This window comes from Cuculus canorus, chromosome 1 (assembly GCF_017976375.1).
Source record: "Cuculus canorus isolate bCucCan1 chromosome 1, bCucCan1.pri, whole genome shotgun sequence".
NCBI classification, from domain to species: Eukaryota; Metazoa; Chordata; class Aves; order Cuculiformes; family Cuculidae; genus Cuculus; species Cuculus canorus.
Genome location: NC_071401.1, coordinates 53155582 through 53169581, shown reverse-complemented (window position 1 = coordinate 53169581; position 14000 = coordinate 53155582). Strand labels below are relative to the sequence as shown.

Genomic DNA, 14000 nt, shown 5'->3' with positions numbered 1-14000 from the left:
GCTACATCAGGAAGACAGCTAGGGAAAGTCAGGGTCTCCACAGCCAAAGAGATCTGGCTGTCTTAATGCAAACAAAACTCTGCTAGAGAAAGTAGAAAGGAAAGGCATAAAATATCGAAATTGCATATGTCTCATGTTTAAATGTTTCTACAGAGGTTTAACCAAGCTAGAAAGTTAGTCTTTAATTCAAAAAAATAGGAAATACCAAGGAATCATTTACAAAGCCACAGATCACTATGGGGATATAGTAGTCTGACCTCTAAATCACAAGCAAGCAATATTACCTGTATCCTTAGTGGGTTTTATCTCCTTTTTGAGGGATTATACATATGTTACATATCTTTTAAATGCTGGTGGTGATCCAAACAACGTATGGAGGAACGTGAGTGGCCATGGGGACTAACAGACTTTCTGTGGCCATGCTTGAGAAGTTCCTAGGACTGAAGCCACCAAAACCCACAAGCAGGTTTTTACATGTCATGGCAGGCATTACATTGCCTAATTCTCTTCTGCGTTTAAAGTTACATTAAAAGTATTCTAAAGTTGTTGTCTGTCTGAACGCTGAACGTTCATCTTGCAGAAGTGAACGTGGCCATCAGGCTACTCCCTGAAAGAGGAGGTGAATCAATTGATATTCGCAATTCTTCTTTAAAGGACATTAGAAATGACATTGCACTTCCAGAAAAACATTTTCAGGGTATGGTTCGAAGAACTGTTTAGGAAGATGTGTATACTCCACTACCAAATCTAAGAGGGTTAACAGAGTTCTGGTCACACAGCAGGGAAGAGCAAGACCTTTGAAGGCTGAGACCACCGGTCATTTAAAGCTCAATGGTTAAATAATGTAATGGGGAGGGGTGGATAGCTATGGAGGGAAGTATCTGAGACTTATAAAAAGTATTAAATCACAGCTGAATTAGAGGTATCTAGAGAGGGCTGCAAATGGTAACCTGTTCCTAAGCTGTATTCATTTTTGCTGGTGTTGCTTTTTGTGAGTCATGTAAATGTCTCCCTCCCCCCCAGGTTCTAAAATGGGAATGACATCTCAGGGGAATGTCTGTGAGATTTAATTGGCTGTCATTTACCAACAATCCCAGGTAAAGTAAGACCATCTTACTTTACCAGGTGCACTTCTGAAATGCAAACAAAAAACCTCTTCATTGTTGGGAAATGCAATGATTTGTTGTCTACGTGCAGTACATGTGTGTAAACATCATCTATTGTCTTCAGAAGTGACTGGGGAATGGGAGTTCTCATTTTGATTTTCAGTGTCTGGAAAGCCTGCGCAGTATGTGAGCTGTGAGAATCTGTCTCCATTCTTTTGCTGACTTCCAGGAAAATACAAGGTTTGTACTCCAAATTACAGCCTTTACAAGGGGTGTTGACTCACTTGTGGTTTGAAACAGAAGTTTGCAGTCCTCAAGCATCAGCTGTGTTTTGATTATGGTAGAAATCAGAATACAACTCTGAACATATGAGTTTTGAATAGCTTAAAATCACTTCCAGATAGCAATGAAGTTACTGCTCTGAAAACTAATTATTCATCGCCAGTATCAATCAGATTGCTTGTGTAAATAGTTATCCAAGCATAGGCGAGAAATAAGAAAATCTGTCCCTTTGACTCTTGTGTTCACCAAGTTTATATGAATGGACTCTCCTCCCTATAAACCCTTCCCCCTACAATTTTCTACAGAATTTTTCTATCTGATCTACTGCATGGTGGGCTAACAGGAGTTTACCCCCGTCTCCGTGAACACTGGACAGCTTAATTGAGTTCATTGTGCTGGTTAGCTGTACCAGTATGGACTTTGGGGCAAAGCATCAGAAAGCACAGGCATCCTGAAACCGTCCCCGATTCTGCTGAAGGCTTGCCTATGGTCTGTAAACTGGAATTTAGTTTTCGTCTTCCCTATTGAGACTTTAAAGGCTTGCAAATGCTGCTGGTATCTCATACAAAAACAAAGCAAGTAAGGCTTGGCAAGGGGTGTGGAGGAGATTCATAAAATGTCTATCACGACAAGAAACACTGTCAACGACTCATGCAGCCAAATACTGTCCTTCTTATTTCTTATGGATGAAAATGCAGACGGTGCTTCTGAAATGTGGCTGTTTCTATCTCCTGGCTTGTAAAGTGACATTCCACAGTTTAAGCGCAGCAAAGCGGCATGGACCATTTTCTCAGAGATCTATCATGTCTTCAGAACAAAAGATAAAAGACATAAACAGCCAAGTACAATACTGTACCTCAACAACGTAAAAGCCAAACTGAATAGAAGAATGGAGAGCTTTTATTTCTTGGGGTTTTTTTTAAGAATAAAGCTCAGTGATTTCCTTTGAAAGCTATTCAACAAGCTTCCCTAAACCCTATTACAACTTAATGTGAAATGCATCTGTTTCCGTAAGAACAGTGGCACTGTTCATCCTTTGTAGTCTGTCCTTTGTTGTGCTTTCTATCTATTCTTGTAGATTTTTCCACTCTAGTAAATGAAACACAGAACAAGAACTGATAACATTTTAGCCATTTATTTTTTAGTTGATGCTGAAAAATCAGTTTGTTCCTGCTTACTGCCTGAATCATGCCAAATCAAATTATTGTTCAAGGAGTTTATAACATAAAGAAACTGCTTTGATACTGCCCTAACATTTTTTGGATGTGAAGTCTGTTTCCAGCCACAGATATTTATCTACACCTAACAGCAAAGACGAAAATAGTCTCTGCATGCATGTATATATACACAAACTCCTCACTGTTACTGAGATCCAAAGGTACTGCAATGTATTCAGCCTGTGTATCATGAATCAGTTCAACATCAGCTCTGCACTGCATAATTTTTTTTAAAACTCTGTGTGTAGCTCTAAATGTAATATTTATCTAAGGCACGACCAAGCTGGTGGGTGAGACATTTTACGTGATATAAACTGTTTAACTGGATTTACATTCAGCGGACTGTAAGGCATATTAATTGTTAGAAAGATATGTCTAGAAAACTTTAGACAAATGAAGACTACGAAAAGCAAGGTGTATCATTAATTAACTAATATCTTGGCTGTGGAAAAAGGTGACTGATTATTTGCACTCTCCTGCCCCAAATGCTGAGTGCCTTGCTCATAAATACAGTAATTTAAGTTTTAGTACCTTCAGCCTTTTTAACCTTCACCATCATCACCATTAAAGAATTAAACAACCTATTATTTAACACGATCATTAGTGTGGCTGATGTTTTTAACCTGCTTCCTTCTCATTGTCTCTTAATCAGGTAACAGACATTAAAGAAAAGCTAAAGCTCTCTAAAAAGTTCTGGTCAACATTACCCTACACAATCTGCAAGGATGAGCAAGTGACAGCTGGTCCATCAATCGAGGAGGACTGCTGGAACGGCCACACCAAGGCAAGGTGAGGTGGACCCCTCTCCACCACACTCAGTCCAAATCCCCATCCTGCCTTGAAGTAATCACAAAGTTCAGGGTATTTCACAACACTGTTTATAAGAATGAAACAGAAATGGGGAGAACAAGTAATAGTCCACACACAGCTTGTGGCTGAGATTACTTCTTGTCAAGGTGCTATTAAAGCCAGGATGTGAGTCAGGGTAAATGTGCACAGCGTGTCAGCATGTGAACACAGAAAATGTTCACTGGTTCAGCTCCAGAAGGATAATTTATATCGAGATTTCAAAGAGCTCTTTAGCTCCATTTAGCATCCCTGCATTGGGACTGACAGCTTGTGAAGCAATTGGACTCTTGGGATATCACACTGGGATGAAACAGAAATTGGAATTTTGGCTCTACTTGCAATTGGCTGGCAAAGCTTAGGGCCATTTGCAGGGGGGAGGGGGTAAAAAAAAAAAAGCTGAAAAATAGCCAGCAGAGAATAAATGTTACATTCCTACTTATCTTGTGTAGAAGGCTTGACCTTATATTACTTCCTCAGAAATGCTATGGTCATCTGCCCTTGTTCACGATGACTTTTCTATGAGTTTTAATTTTGAAGTTTGCTTGGCTTTGGCTGTGGCAGGGCTGGAACTGGCAGATGAGCAGGTGCCTCCAGAGGTCCCAGTGGATTCATCAGCTGATAGGGGAGAGAATCTGATTATCTCTGCTGAGAAGGACAGAGAAAAATTGGCTCAAGAACCACACCTGAGGCAGCCAGGTTTCAGGTCTGCGGCAGTAGCCTGTGCTTTGGGGGAGGCAGGAGGATCGAGAGGCTTGAATGTCTGGTGAGCACTGAATCTGGAGAGCAGTAATACTTTCTGACTGGCACTCAGGGACTGGAATCTTTATTTTCCTTTTACCTAATGATTCAAATGAAACCAGCATACAAAAATGAGCCAATAACAAAAAAAAAAAAAAACCAACAGCCAAAAAAAAGGCAAGACAAGCACACAAAATATAAAAGCTCAGTGAAAATAAGACACCATACAAAGGAAAAAATCGCTAACGTGTAAAATCCTCTTTTGCATGGATGGAAGGACAGATACATAGATAGACTGCACCCACCCCATCATCCAGACATTTTTATAAGGAACACTGTTTCAGTTTTTCACTGAACACATAGTCTAGCCTTACTACATAATGCTCAAAATAATTCATTTTACAGATGAGAGCAGAGGGCTGTTTGGGATGCTGCTAGTCCATTGAACCCACTTTGAAACACACATAAACAAATCTGTCCAAAAGCATGGGTCACTGCTCAGTTCCTAAGCCCCAGATCCAGAGAAAGCCCCTGGGGACTCTGAGAAAGACAGCTAGGAGGAGCATCTGGCTGTTACAGGACTCATCACAAAGGAACAGTATGAAGAGAGAAACAAAAACGTGATTTAATCTTCCTCTATATTATCTGGAGGTCTGTCAGTTGGTCTTTGTACTTTATGACTGCAGGCTGCATTGGTTAAAAGGAGTTTCCAGGCCTTCCAGCTGGATGCCATGCATCGTATCAGGATGCATGCATTAGTAAGAGATATATGCTAGTCTTTCTACTAAAGAGCAGCCAAACAAACCAGTTAATATCCCTCGTGGTTTCCATGAGCAAAACTGATGTTTGTGATACAACTCATTTATACCTTCCATCTCCCTTGTGCTCATGTACTGAAGGGTCTGGCACAACTTCCAAATTTGCTGGGAGTTATGGAGGTGTGTTTTATGCATGTAGTTTTCTACCCTCCTTTTGCAGTATTTATCTTATGAGAAGCCTTGTTATTTTCATGATACCTTATAAGAGTAATGTTCTGTAGCCACTGAGAAAAGCTACCCTCTGCTGATAATCTCCTTGATTAATTTAACACAGCCATCTCACTGGAATCACAGCTTCAAAGTATCAGCTGAAAATATGGTTTCTGCAAGCCCAGCCACTGCTCCTTTGTTCAGTTTCTATTTCATATCCATTCAGAGAGAAAATGTACAGTCTTAGTCTTAATAACAGAATTTAATAAATGTTTCAGGTGGAGAGAACCGTAATAAAGCAGAGAGACAATATGGAATGCCATGGCCTGTATACAAAATAATATTGAAAACAACTAGGTGTGAAATCACCTCTTGACTAGTGAACAAGAACGTTTACTGCAGCATAAAGAAAAATCATGTATGTTTCCTTGATCATGCTGATTAGTATCTGATATCAAATGTTAGTCTGCAAGAACAAAATGGAAAAACCTGGCCAATATGCATATATCTGTCTGTGTTCATTGTGTCACCCACCATAAGCACTCCTGTGTTATATGAAGAGCTGCATTTTGAATTTCAGAGAATGTGACAACAGCCCATGATAGAAAAAAAGGAAATTTATCCACCTTCTGTTTTCCCACACATTAATACAACAAGTAAGAGGACAACACGGTGTTCCCTGCTGTTGGGAAAGGAGATTGTTGCTGTTTTTTTATCAGATCCTGTGGTGGTATGAAGAATTAGAAACTTCAAATTGCCAAATAGACATTACACCTCATGTTTCATTTTACATCACCTTTCAATGCTGCTTTCACAGGGGAAAAGAGTTACAAGCTTGAGATCACAAAAAAATGAAAGCTAGGCTTTCTCCTGAGGGTAATATTACACCAAGGTCACTTGTGGTTATTACACTCCCTGGATATCACTTTGCCACCATGATTAATTTACAGCAACACCAGGTCGCCAAATGAAGGTCACCAATTCGCAAGTAGTCATGGAGTAACAGAGTCATCCATTTGGCGTTCTGGAAGGGTGCACTTAGCTCATGGCTGATCCTGTACAAAGAATGGTTTTAATCAGGCCACATTAGGTAGAAACCAGGTGCTGTGGAAAAAGGAAAATATTTATTAGGTGGAAGAATCTTTTTTTAAAAAAATCCATATTAAAAAAATAATTAAAACTACTTCAGATAGTGGGCATTTTAGAGAGATGCTCAACAGGACTTCACCATCCTAGCTGTATTCACAAAAGAATTTGAGCATAATTTCATTTTTAAAGAATTGTCTTCTGCCAGGTGCATAGATATAGCTTTTTAAAGATATTTAAAATCTAAAGAACACAATTAAGACCAAACTTTAAGTTTATCTCCTTCACTATATGCAGATAAATTCTTAACAGCTGTTAACCTCTTCACTAATAGATGTCCTCCAGAAATTAAGGAACTTTCCCAAGAATGGTGGAATTCAGGCTTTCGGATTTAAATGAGATCCAAGGTATTCGCCCTTGAATAAGTGACTTTTACTGAAGTAAGAATGGTAACCAACCTGCAACCACTCTGGTGGCCAGAAGAACCTTGAATTGCTCCAACCAACTCATGTCAACCAACTTATTTCAACCAACTCATGTGAGACGTTGCGCTCATGCACTATAATCCTGGTGCTCCTGCTAACCAGAACTTTAGACCTACTAATATGTCTTAAATCTGGAAGTCTGTAATCTATGGAAGAGATGAGACCTGTGTTCCTGTCCATGAGGAACCTATCACTTCTCCAAGTACAATGAATAAGAAATAGAATTATACACAATAGGGAAAAAGAAACATAGAAAGGAATAAAAGGGAAAATGAACACTGTAATTTTCAACGTCTAGTTCAAAACTACAAAATGTTTCACAAAAAAAAATAGCATAGTCTCAGCTGGCCTGAATTTTTTCTTCTTCTTCTGCCGTAGGTAGGTGAGTGCCTACTTTCTCAGCACATTGCCTCATTCCTGGTGATATTCAGGTGGGAAAAACAAAACAAAATCAATGCCTCCCTTGGGAAAGTTGCTCATTGCTGACCATCAAGGCTTAGAAAAAGAATAAATTGAATGTTCTTTACCCGGAGGTAGGCAAGGGTAAACAATTAGCATCACTAGTAAAAGTGTGAATAAACCACTTTTTGGTAAGTGCAAAAACTGCCTGCTCTTAATTGATGTCTCTAGTTTATTTTTTCAGTTTCTTCCTTCCAACAAACTGGCAGATGAGTCATTTGCTCCCTTCCATTCTGTCTCCTTGAACTTTTCTCTAAGATGGAGGGGGGAAAAAAAAAACCACCACCAAACTGAAAATATCCTATGGGGATCACCTCCTGAGCAAACAGAATCAGATAAGGTGATCTAGTTAACCAAACAAGCACATTTTCCACTGCACTTATCTTTCTGGACCAGATGTGACTACCTACATTCAGCTCAGCCTGAATAAGCCTGTACTATATCTTGTACTTGATTGCCTACAATTTTATGCACCTGGAAAAATTCCAGTACTACCTAGATAGGATGCTCCAGCCAAACTGTAAGTGGCTGAGGAATACGGAAAACACTGCCCTTTAAGGCAGATGCCTTTTAAATACCCCAAGAGTCCTCCTTTTTTTGTTGTTTTATGCACAGCTACAACCTTTATATGAATAACCTGAAATATTCATCAGTCATTTTTAGACTTGAGCAGACACCATGGAACATTGGCTGGATATTTTAAAAAAAAAAAAATGTTTTTAAGTAGACTTTGTGGTGCTTGGCTATGATGTGCCAAAAGACACCTTTGTTGCATCTGCTGAGACAAGCAAGAATTGTAGAAAGGCTCAGAGGAATAGAAAGCATTAATATTTCAGAAAACAATGTAAATCACACTAAAATCCTGACATAGCTGTGCAAGGAGCAAACAGCAGAAAACAAACAGTATTGTTCAGATTCTCTATACTCAGAGGGCTACGAGAGCTTTTCTTTTTTACTTATTTTTTGCTAGAAGGATGCAAAGAGCAGACCCTGATTCAGATTGGCAATTCTCTTCATTTATAGCAGACTTACAGTTCTTCTAATGGCCAGGCATACAAAGATATCATTAACGAGAGCAGAAGCAGCAGCAAAGCTTAAAATTCACAGGGGTGTCTCCGCTTACAGAACTGCAGCAGAAGCAGCTGTGTTGAACAACTTTGCCCAGCCAGCAACAAATCTTCTGTCAAAAAGTGGTCCCAAGGCATGGCTTCCAATTCAGTATAACTTAACCCTACCCCACACACATCAAAATGCTTTTGTCAGAACATGTGCCGGGCTGCCTCTCAGAGACTGTCACTCACGAAACACCTTAGGCTGCACATTCCCGTATCTGTACCAGTCCTTTAGGAAAGGAAAACAATGCAAAGATATTTACATTCAATATAGGCTTCTCTGCCTTTTTTTTACCCCTGAGAAAGCAGGTGAGTTAGCTCAGTAATGAGGGCAGAATACAAGAATACAGCCTCACATTCAGATCTGCAAATTCATTTAAATGTAGATGCTTGTGGGTGACATAATAAGGAGTCATTTGTGTTGACCGAGCAAGAGTAGTGTACTTTGAGATTCTCCAGCGTGTCTGGGATGACACAGGACATTACCTCCCATCTTGACCAGAATCTGGGCTAGAACTGCTAGAACATTTTAAAAATCACCAAAGTTAAGGTGCTTGAAGAGAGCCTCAATAACCTGTCAGTGTGGTCAATGAGGCAATTTTCAGCTGCCTAAACTCACTTCGCTACTAATGTGTGAGATGACCTGAATAGTCAAGACACCTTCATGGAGCTGACAAGTTAGATCTATGGGATATTCAAACCCTACTGGAGAAGCAGCAGGACACCAAGCAGCATATCCCCTGATGGATAAAGTGGCACTCAAGACTCAACTCAACTGCCTAAAGAAAGACACTTAATATAATTTTAGATGCCCTAGATGTACAAGGTACTGCCCCTCAAGCGTCTAGATGTTATGTAGGACCTATGGGAGGGCCACAGCTTTCAGGGCTAGTAATAAGAAAAGGAGGAATAACCAAGAGCATTCAAATGGCGCCAGATGTCTATGTTTGTGAAACTAAATCCCAGTAGATGAAATCTAATGAACTAGTCATCTGGCCAACGGCACGTGGGACTCCAACAGCTGTCCCTACTACAGTGACAAAGAAACTCCTGACTACTTTGACTAGTTCTTGTGTTGATTATCTGGCAATAATGTGACTCTGCTCAAATGCAGACATTTGCATTTAGAAACATAAGTTTTGGTATCTGTATAAATCTAAAGCAGGATCCTCAGCCTCTATAATTCTTTTCGTTTATGCCCTAAATGCCAAGAGGCTCATTCACCTGGGAATTTAAGTATAAAATCACAGAATAATTAAGGTTGGAAAAGAACCTTAAGATCATCAAGCCCAACCTTTAACCTAGCACTGCCAATTCCACCACTGAACGATGTTCCTAAGCACCACATCTACAAATCTTTTAAATACCTCCCGGAATGGTGACTCAACCACTTCCCTGGGTAGCCTGTTTCAGTGCTTGATAAACAGAATTTTTTCCTAATATCCAGTCTAAAGTTCCCCTGGCACAACTTGAAGCTATTTCTTCTCATGTTGTTACCTGGAAGAAGAGATCAACACCTACCTCACAGCAACTTCCTTTCAGGTAGTCGTAGAGAGTCATAAGGTCTCACCTCAGCCTCCAGAAAAGCTCCAGACTAAACAATCCTAGTTCCCCCAGCTACTCCTCATACAGCTTGTGCTCCAGACCCCTTGACAGCTTCATAGTCCTTCTTTACTCACACTCTAACACCTCAATATCTCTCATAGAATCCTTAGGATTGGAAAAGACCTCTAAGATCACCCTCTTGTAGTGAGGGGCCTAAAACTGAACAGTATTCAAGGTGCAGTTTCACCAGTGCTGAACACGGGGACAATCACTCCCTAGTCCTGCTGGCCACACTATTTCTCATACAAGCCAGGATGCTGTTGGCCTTCTTGGCCACCTGGGCACACTGCTGGCTCACATTCAGCCAACTATTTACCAATATTCCCAGGTCCTTTTCCACCTGGCAGTTTCCAGCCACTCTTCCCCAAGCCTGTAGCATTGCATGGGGTTGTTGTGGCCCAAGTGCGGGATCTGACACTTGGGCTTGTTGAATCTCATACAGTTGGCCTCTGCTCATCAATTCAGCCTGTCCCGATCCTTCTCTAAAGCCTTCCTACCCTGAAGCAGATCAACACTCCTGCCCAATTTGTTGTCATTTGCAAACTTACTGAGAGTACACTCAATCCCTTCATCCAGATCAGCGATAAGGAGACTAAACAGAACTATCCCCAACACTGAGACCTGGGGAACACCACTTGTGGCTGACCACCAACTGGATTTAGCTCCATTCACTACAACTATTTGGGCCCAACCATCCAGCAAATTTTTTACCCATCAAAAAGTGTAGATGTCCAAGCCATGAACAGCCACTTTTTCCAGGCAAATGCTGTGGGGAAAAGTGTTAAAGGTTTTACTAAAGTCTAGGTAGACAACATCCACAGCCTTTCCCTCATCCACTGAATGAGTCACCTGTTCATAGAAGATCAGCTTCATTTGGCAGAACCTGCCTTTCATAAAGTGATGCTGACTGGGCCTGAGCCCCTGGTTGTCCTGTAACCTTTTGGCACCTAAACTTTAAGCAATCACAAGATAATTAATTTCTTGTGACCCACGTTGATTATGGCTCCCTTATACATCTAAATGAACTGCACTGGACCATTCTCCTGAGAGATTAATCCCTCTGTGCCAGGAATACTTTGGGGATCACGAGATCCCAAGGCAGATACTGGGTTTGGGAAGGGAGAGTGTGATAGATTGACTGAATCACTTCCTACGCCCGAATGTGCTGGTCCTTTTAAAGTTAGATGATATTCAGAAGGACACTGATCCACACTGATCACAGTGCAGAATATAAACCTCAGTAAGAAAACACACACCAGAGACTCTAACTGCTTTAAATCTCCAAACAAACTCATATTCTCTCCATATGAATAGCTTACAAAGAAGTCAGTACATTTTTCTTTTTTTATTGATGATAAGACAAGATGAAATCAAACATAAATCAGCCAAAGAAAACCTGTGAATTGCCATTCAGACCTAGCCATAGCTTCTCATGGATGGCTTGTAATAAACAGCAGCTAACCCTTCATAAAAAAGGAAGGCAATCCACATGAATGCTCAGTGATTTCAAATCATTTCTAGCTGCTAACGTCTATGGCCATTGTCATGGACAAGATACCGGGCAAGATGGACATCCTCTCTGAGCTGGTAGGGCAATTCTTACATTCTTACTTTTTTTAATCAACCGCACCTTGAAATCACTGATTTACTTCTAGGCTGAGTAATTTATCTCCAGCAGCCATTTCATTTGTAGAGACATGTGACAGATGGAAGCGCTGCTCCTTTGCAGCCCAGAGCTTGCCTGTGTGCCAAGGTCTCCATCCTGCTGCCTCCAGGCAGCTCTGCAGAATTATTTCCAATTTCTATCTTTGGTGATTCATAGCACTGTGATCTGTAGTCCTCTGTACAAGGGGAAGTGGCTCTGTGCTCTCACCATAGTTAAGCCTGTACCACAGGAGCCTAGATGGGATCCCTGCAGCATTGTTATTTCTTATTATGGTACTAGTGAAACAACAGGACACACGCTTTGAGGCTGGATATTTTTGGCACTCATGTTTTGTTCTCATATGTTCACATTCCCCCAGGATTTTTCTCATGTAAGTTTTCAAAGGCCACTGATGACAAATGAGTCTCATCTTGCAAAGCAAGTACCTGTTATGATGAAACTAAAACCTTCCCTGGTGAAGCAAAGCAGTCATCATTGTGCGAACCTCCAGAAGCAATAAAAAAGTTGTCTTCTCTTAACATGACTTTAGCAGAGAAAGTCCTTTGTTCTCCTTTACTTTCACATTCACTTTTAAGGGAAAAAATTATATTCCAGACCAATATGCACTGGCACCAGCACCAAATCTGAATATTGACAGAGAATTAGGCTGGCACAAGTGAGAATGTAGTAAATACTCTTAAACTGTATTTGGTACCAAGCATCGTGAAAGTTTGCCTTTAGTAAGCTTGACTGCGCTATTATTACTGGCTGAGAACATGTCCACACAAGGAGTCCCACGCAGATGCCAGCAGGATAGCCTGGTATGCAAACTAATTTCAAAACAGATCGTATCCTAATAAAAAACATGAACAAAGGGTAGATCTGCCCCAAATCCCTTGCAGTCTAAATATGAGACAAAGATAGTAGGTAAATAAAGACAGACAACAGAGAACAGGGAAGCAGTGATAGACCATTTTCTCAGGATACTATGCCAGCACCAAAAAATAATGCCAGCCTCTTATCAGCCTAGCAGCTGTAAAATGCACAGATATTTTTTTAACAGAGATCCAAAATAGGAAAAAAGGTAACTTTGCAGATGCCTAAAGGAGAGTTTTCTGAGGATAAAGACTAGCAGGCGACAAAGGGTGTGTATGTAATGAAAGACCACGAAGACTTTTACCATAGGATGATTGGAGGAATGGGCTGATTTTTGCAGGGGAAAAATACCTGCAAAAGCACACTTGCTGCCTGATGAGCAGCTTAAGACTGCATTTGCCAAGGTCAGAGCAAAGAATCCTGCAGTAATCTAGAAATGATAAGCTAAGAGGCTAAATAAAAAAGTCAGTTGTGTCGATGGATAAGAAATGCCTCCCCTTAAAAATGTTAAGCGTAAAGCATGTGGGAGGTACAAGTATAGCCTGTTTGTAAGGAATAAGGAACAAATCAAAGATAACAGCAGAGTTTGGTAAAGTCACAATGGTGTTTATGGGCTCAGATGTCAGATGGGCTGGAGATGTTGTTCATGGTGGTCAAAAACAGGATGCAAAGAAGAACTGGAGAAGAAAATTAATTGAATGCTTCCTTTAAACACGGAGAGCCACAATGCCTCAAGATAGCCTTCTAAATCATCTCCAAACAACGAATATGCTATATATAACAGAGGAGTTCATAGTCTTTAAGTTAAAAGAAATAAAAATAGAAGCATGCGCTGTTGGATGCTTTATTTACTCTGCAGCCATTCATAACAGTAGAAGATCACAGTGACTTACTGCTGTCTGGTCAACCTCTTCCACAAAGCAGTTGCTGGGAAGTATATGTGGAGAGTTAGGAGGTTGGAGACCTCCACACAGTAGAGCTACTAAAATGAGCCTTTAGAGTCTGTAAAATTAAAAACTATATTTTTTAAATAGTTTCACTGGAGCTGTGTAGGAACTGTGTAATCATTATCAGCATGTAATTGTTTAGCACAGCATTTACTGTACAGTCTTTTATTTCTGAAACTTTTTGCATTTTAAACTAATCATCCTGCTGTATAGATACTTGCCTGAGATTATGAACGATGGCTTGACCAACCAGATCAACAATCCGGAAGTAGATGTGGACATCACAAGGCCAGACACTTTCATTCGACAACAAATCATGGCCTTGCGTGTCATGACGAACAAACTGAAGAATGCGTACAATGGAAATGATGTCAACTTCCAGGACACAAGTAAGAAACCATTCACAAAATAAGTATATTTTTAAAACAGATTTACAAATCTCTTCCATTAGAATATTTTTCTTTGGTCTTTGTGCTCTGTGCTGCTGACAACATTTTAAAAAAGTCTTTTTCTAACCCATGAAATTCCAGTTATGTATTTGTTTCTTTCGCTTCTCTTGCTCACCTTCATGTCAAATGCATCAAGACACTGAGGGCTTTCCATAATGCCAGCAGTCCACTCGTTT

At 40.3% G+C, this 14000-nt stretch overlaps 1 protein-coding gene across 2 annotated transcripts in view; it reads left to right on the top strand.

Moving 5' to 3' along the window:
• GPC6 (glypican 6) overlaps window positions 1-14000 on the top strand; it is a 757324-nt gene that overhangs the window by 729725 nt on the left and 13599 nt on the right. For both annotated transcript variants that reach the window (XM_054070846.1, XM_054070836.1), the window contains 2 exons: window positions 3258-3394; window positions 13589-13764. In XM_054070846.1, the coding sequence (XP_053926821.1) occupies window positions 3258-3394; window positions 13589-13764 (313 nt within the window). The remainder of the gene's footprint in view (window positions 1-3257; window positions 3395-13588; window positions 13765-14000) is intronic.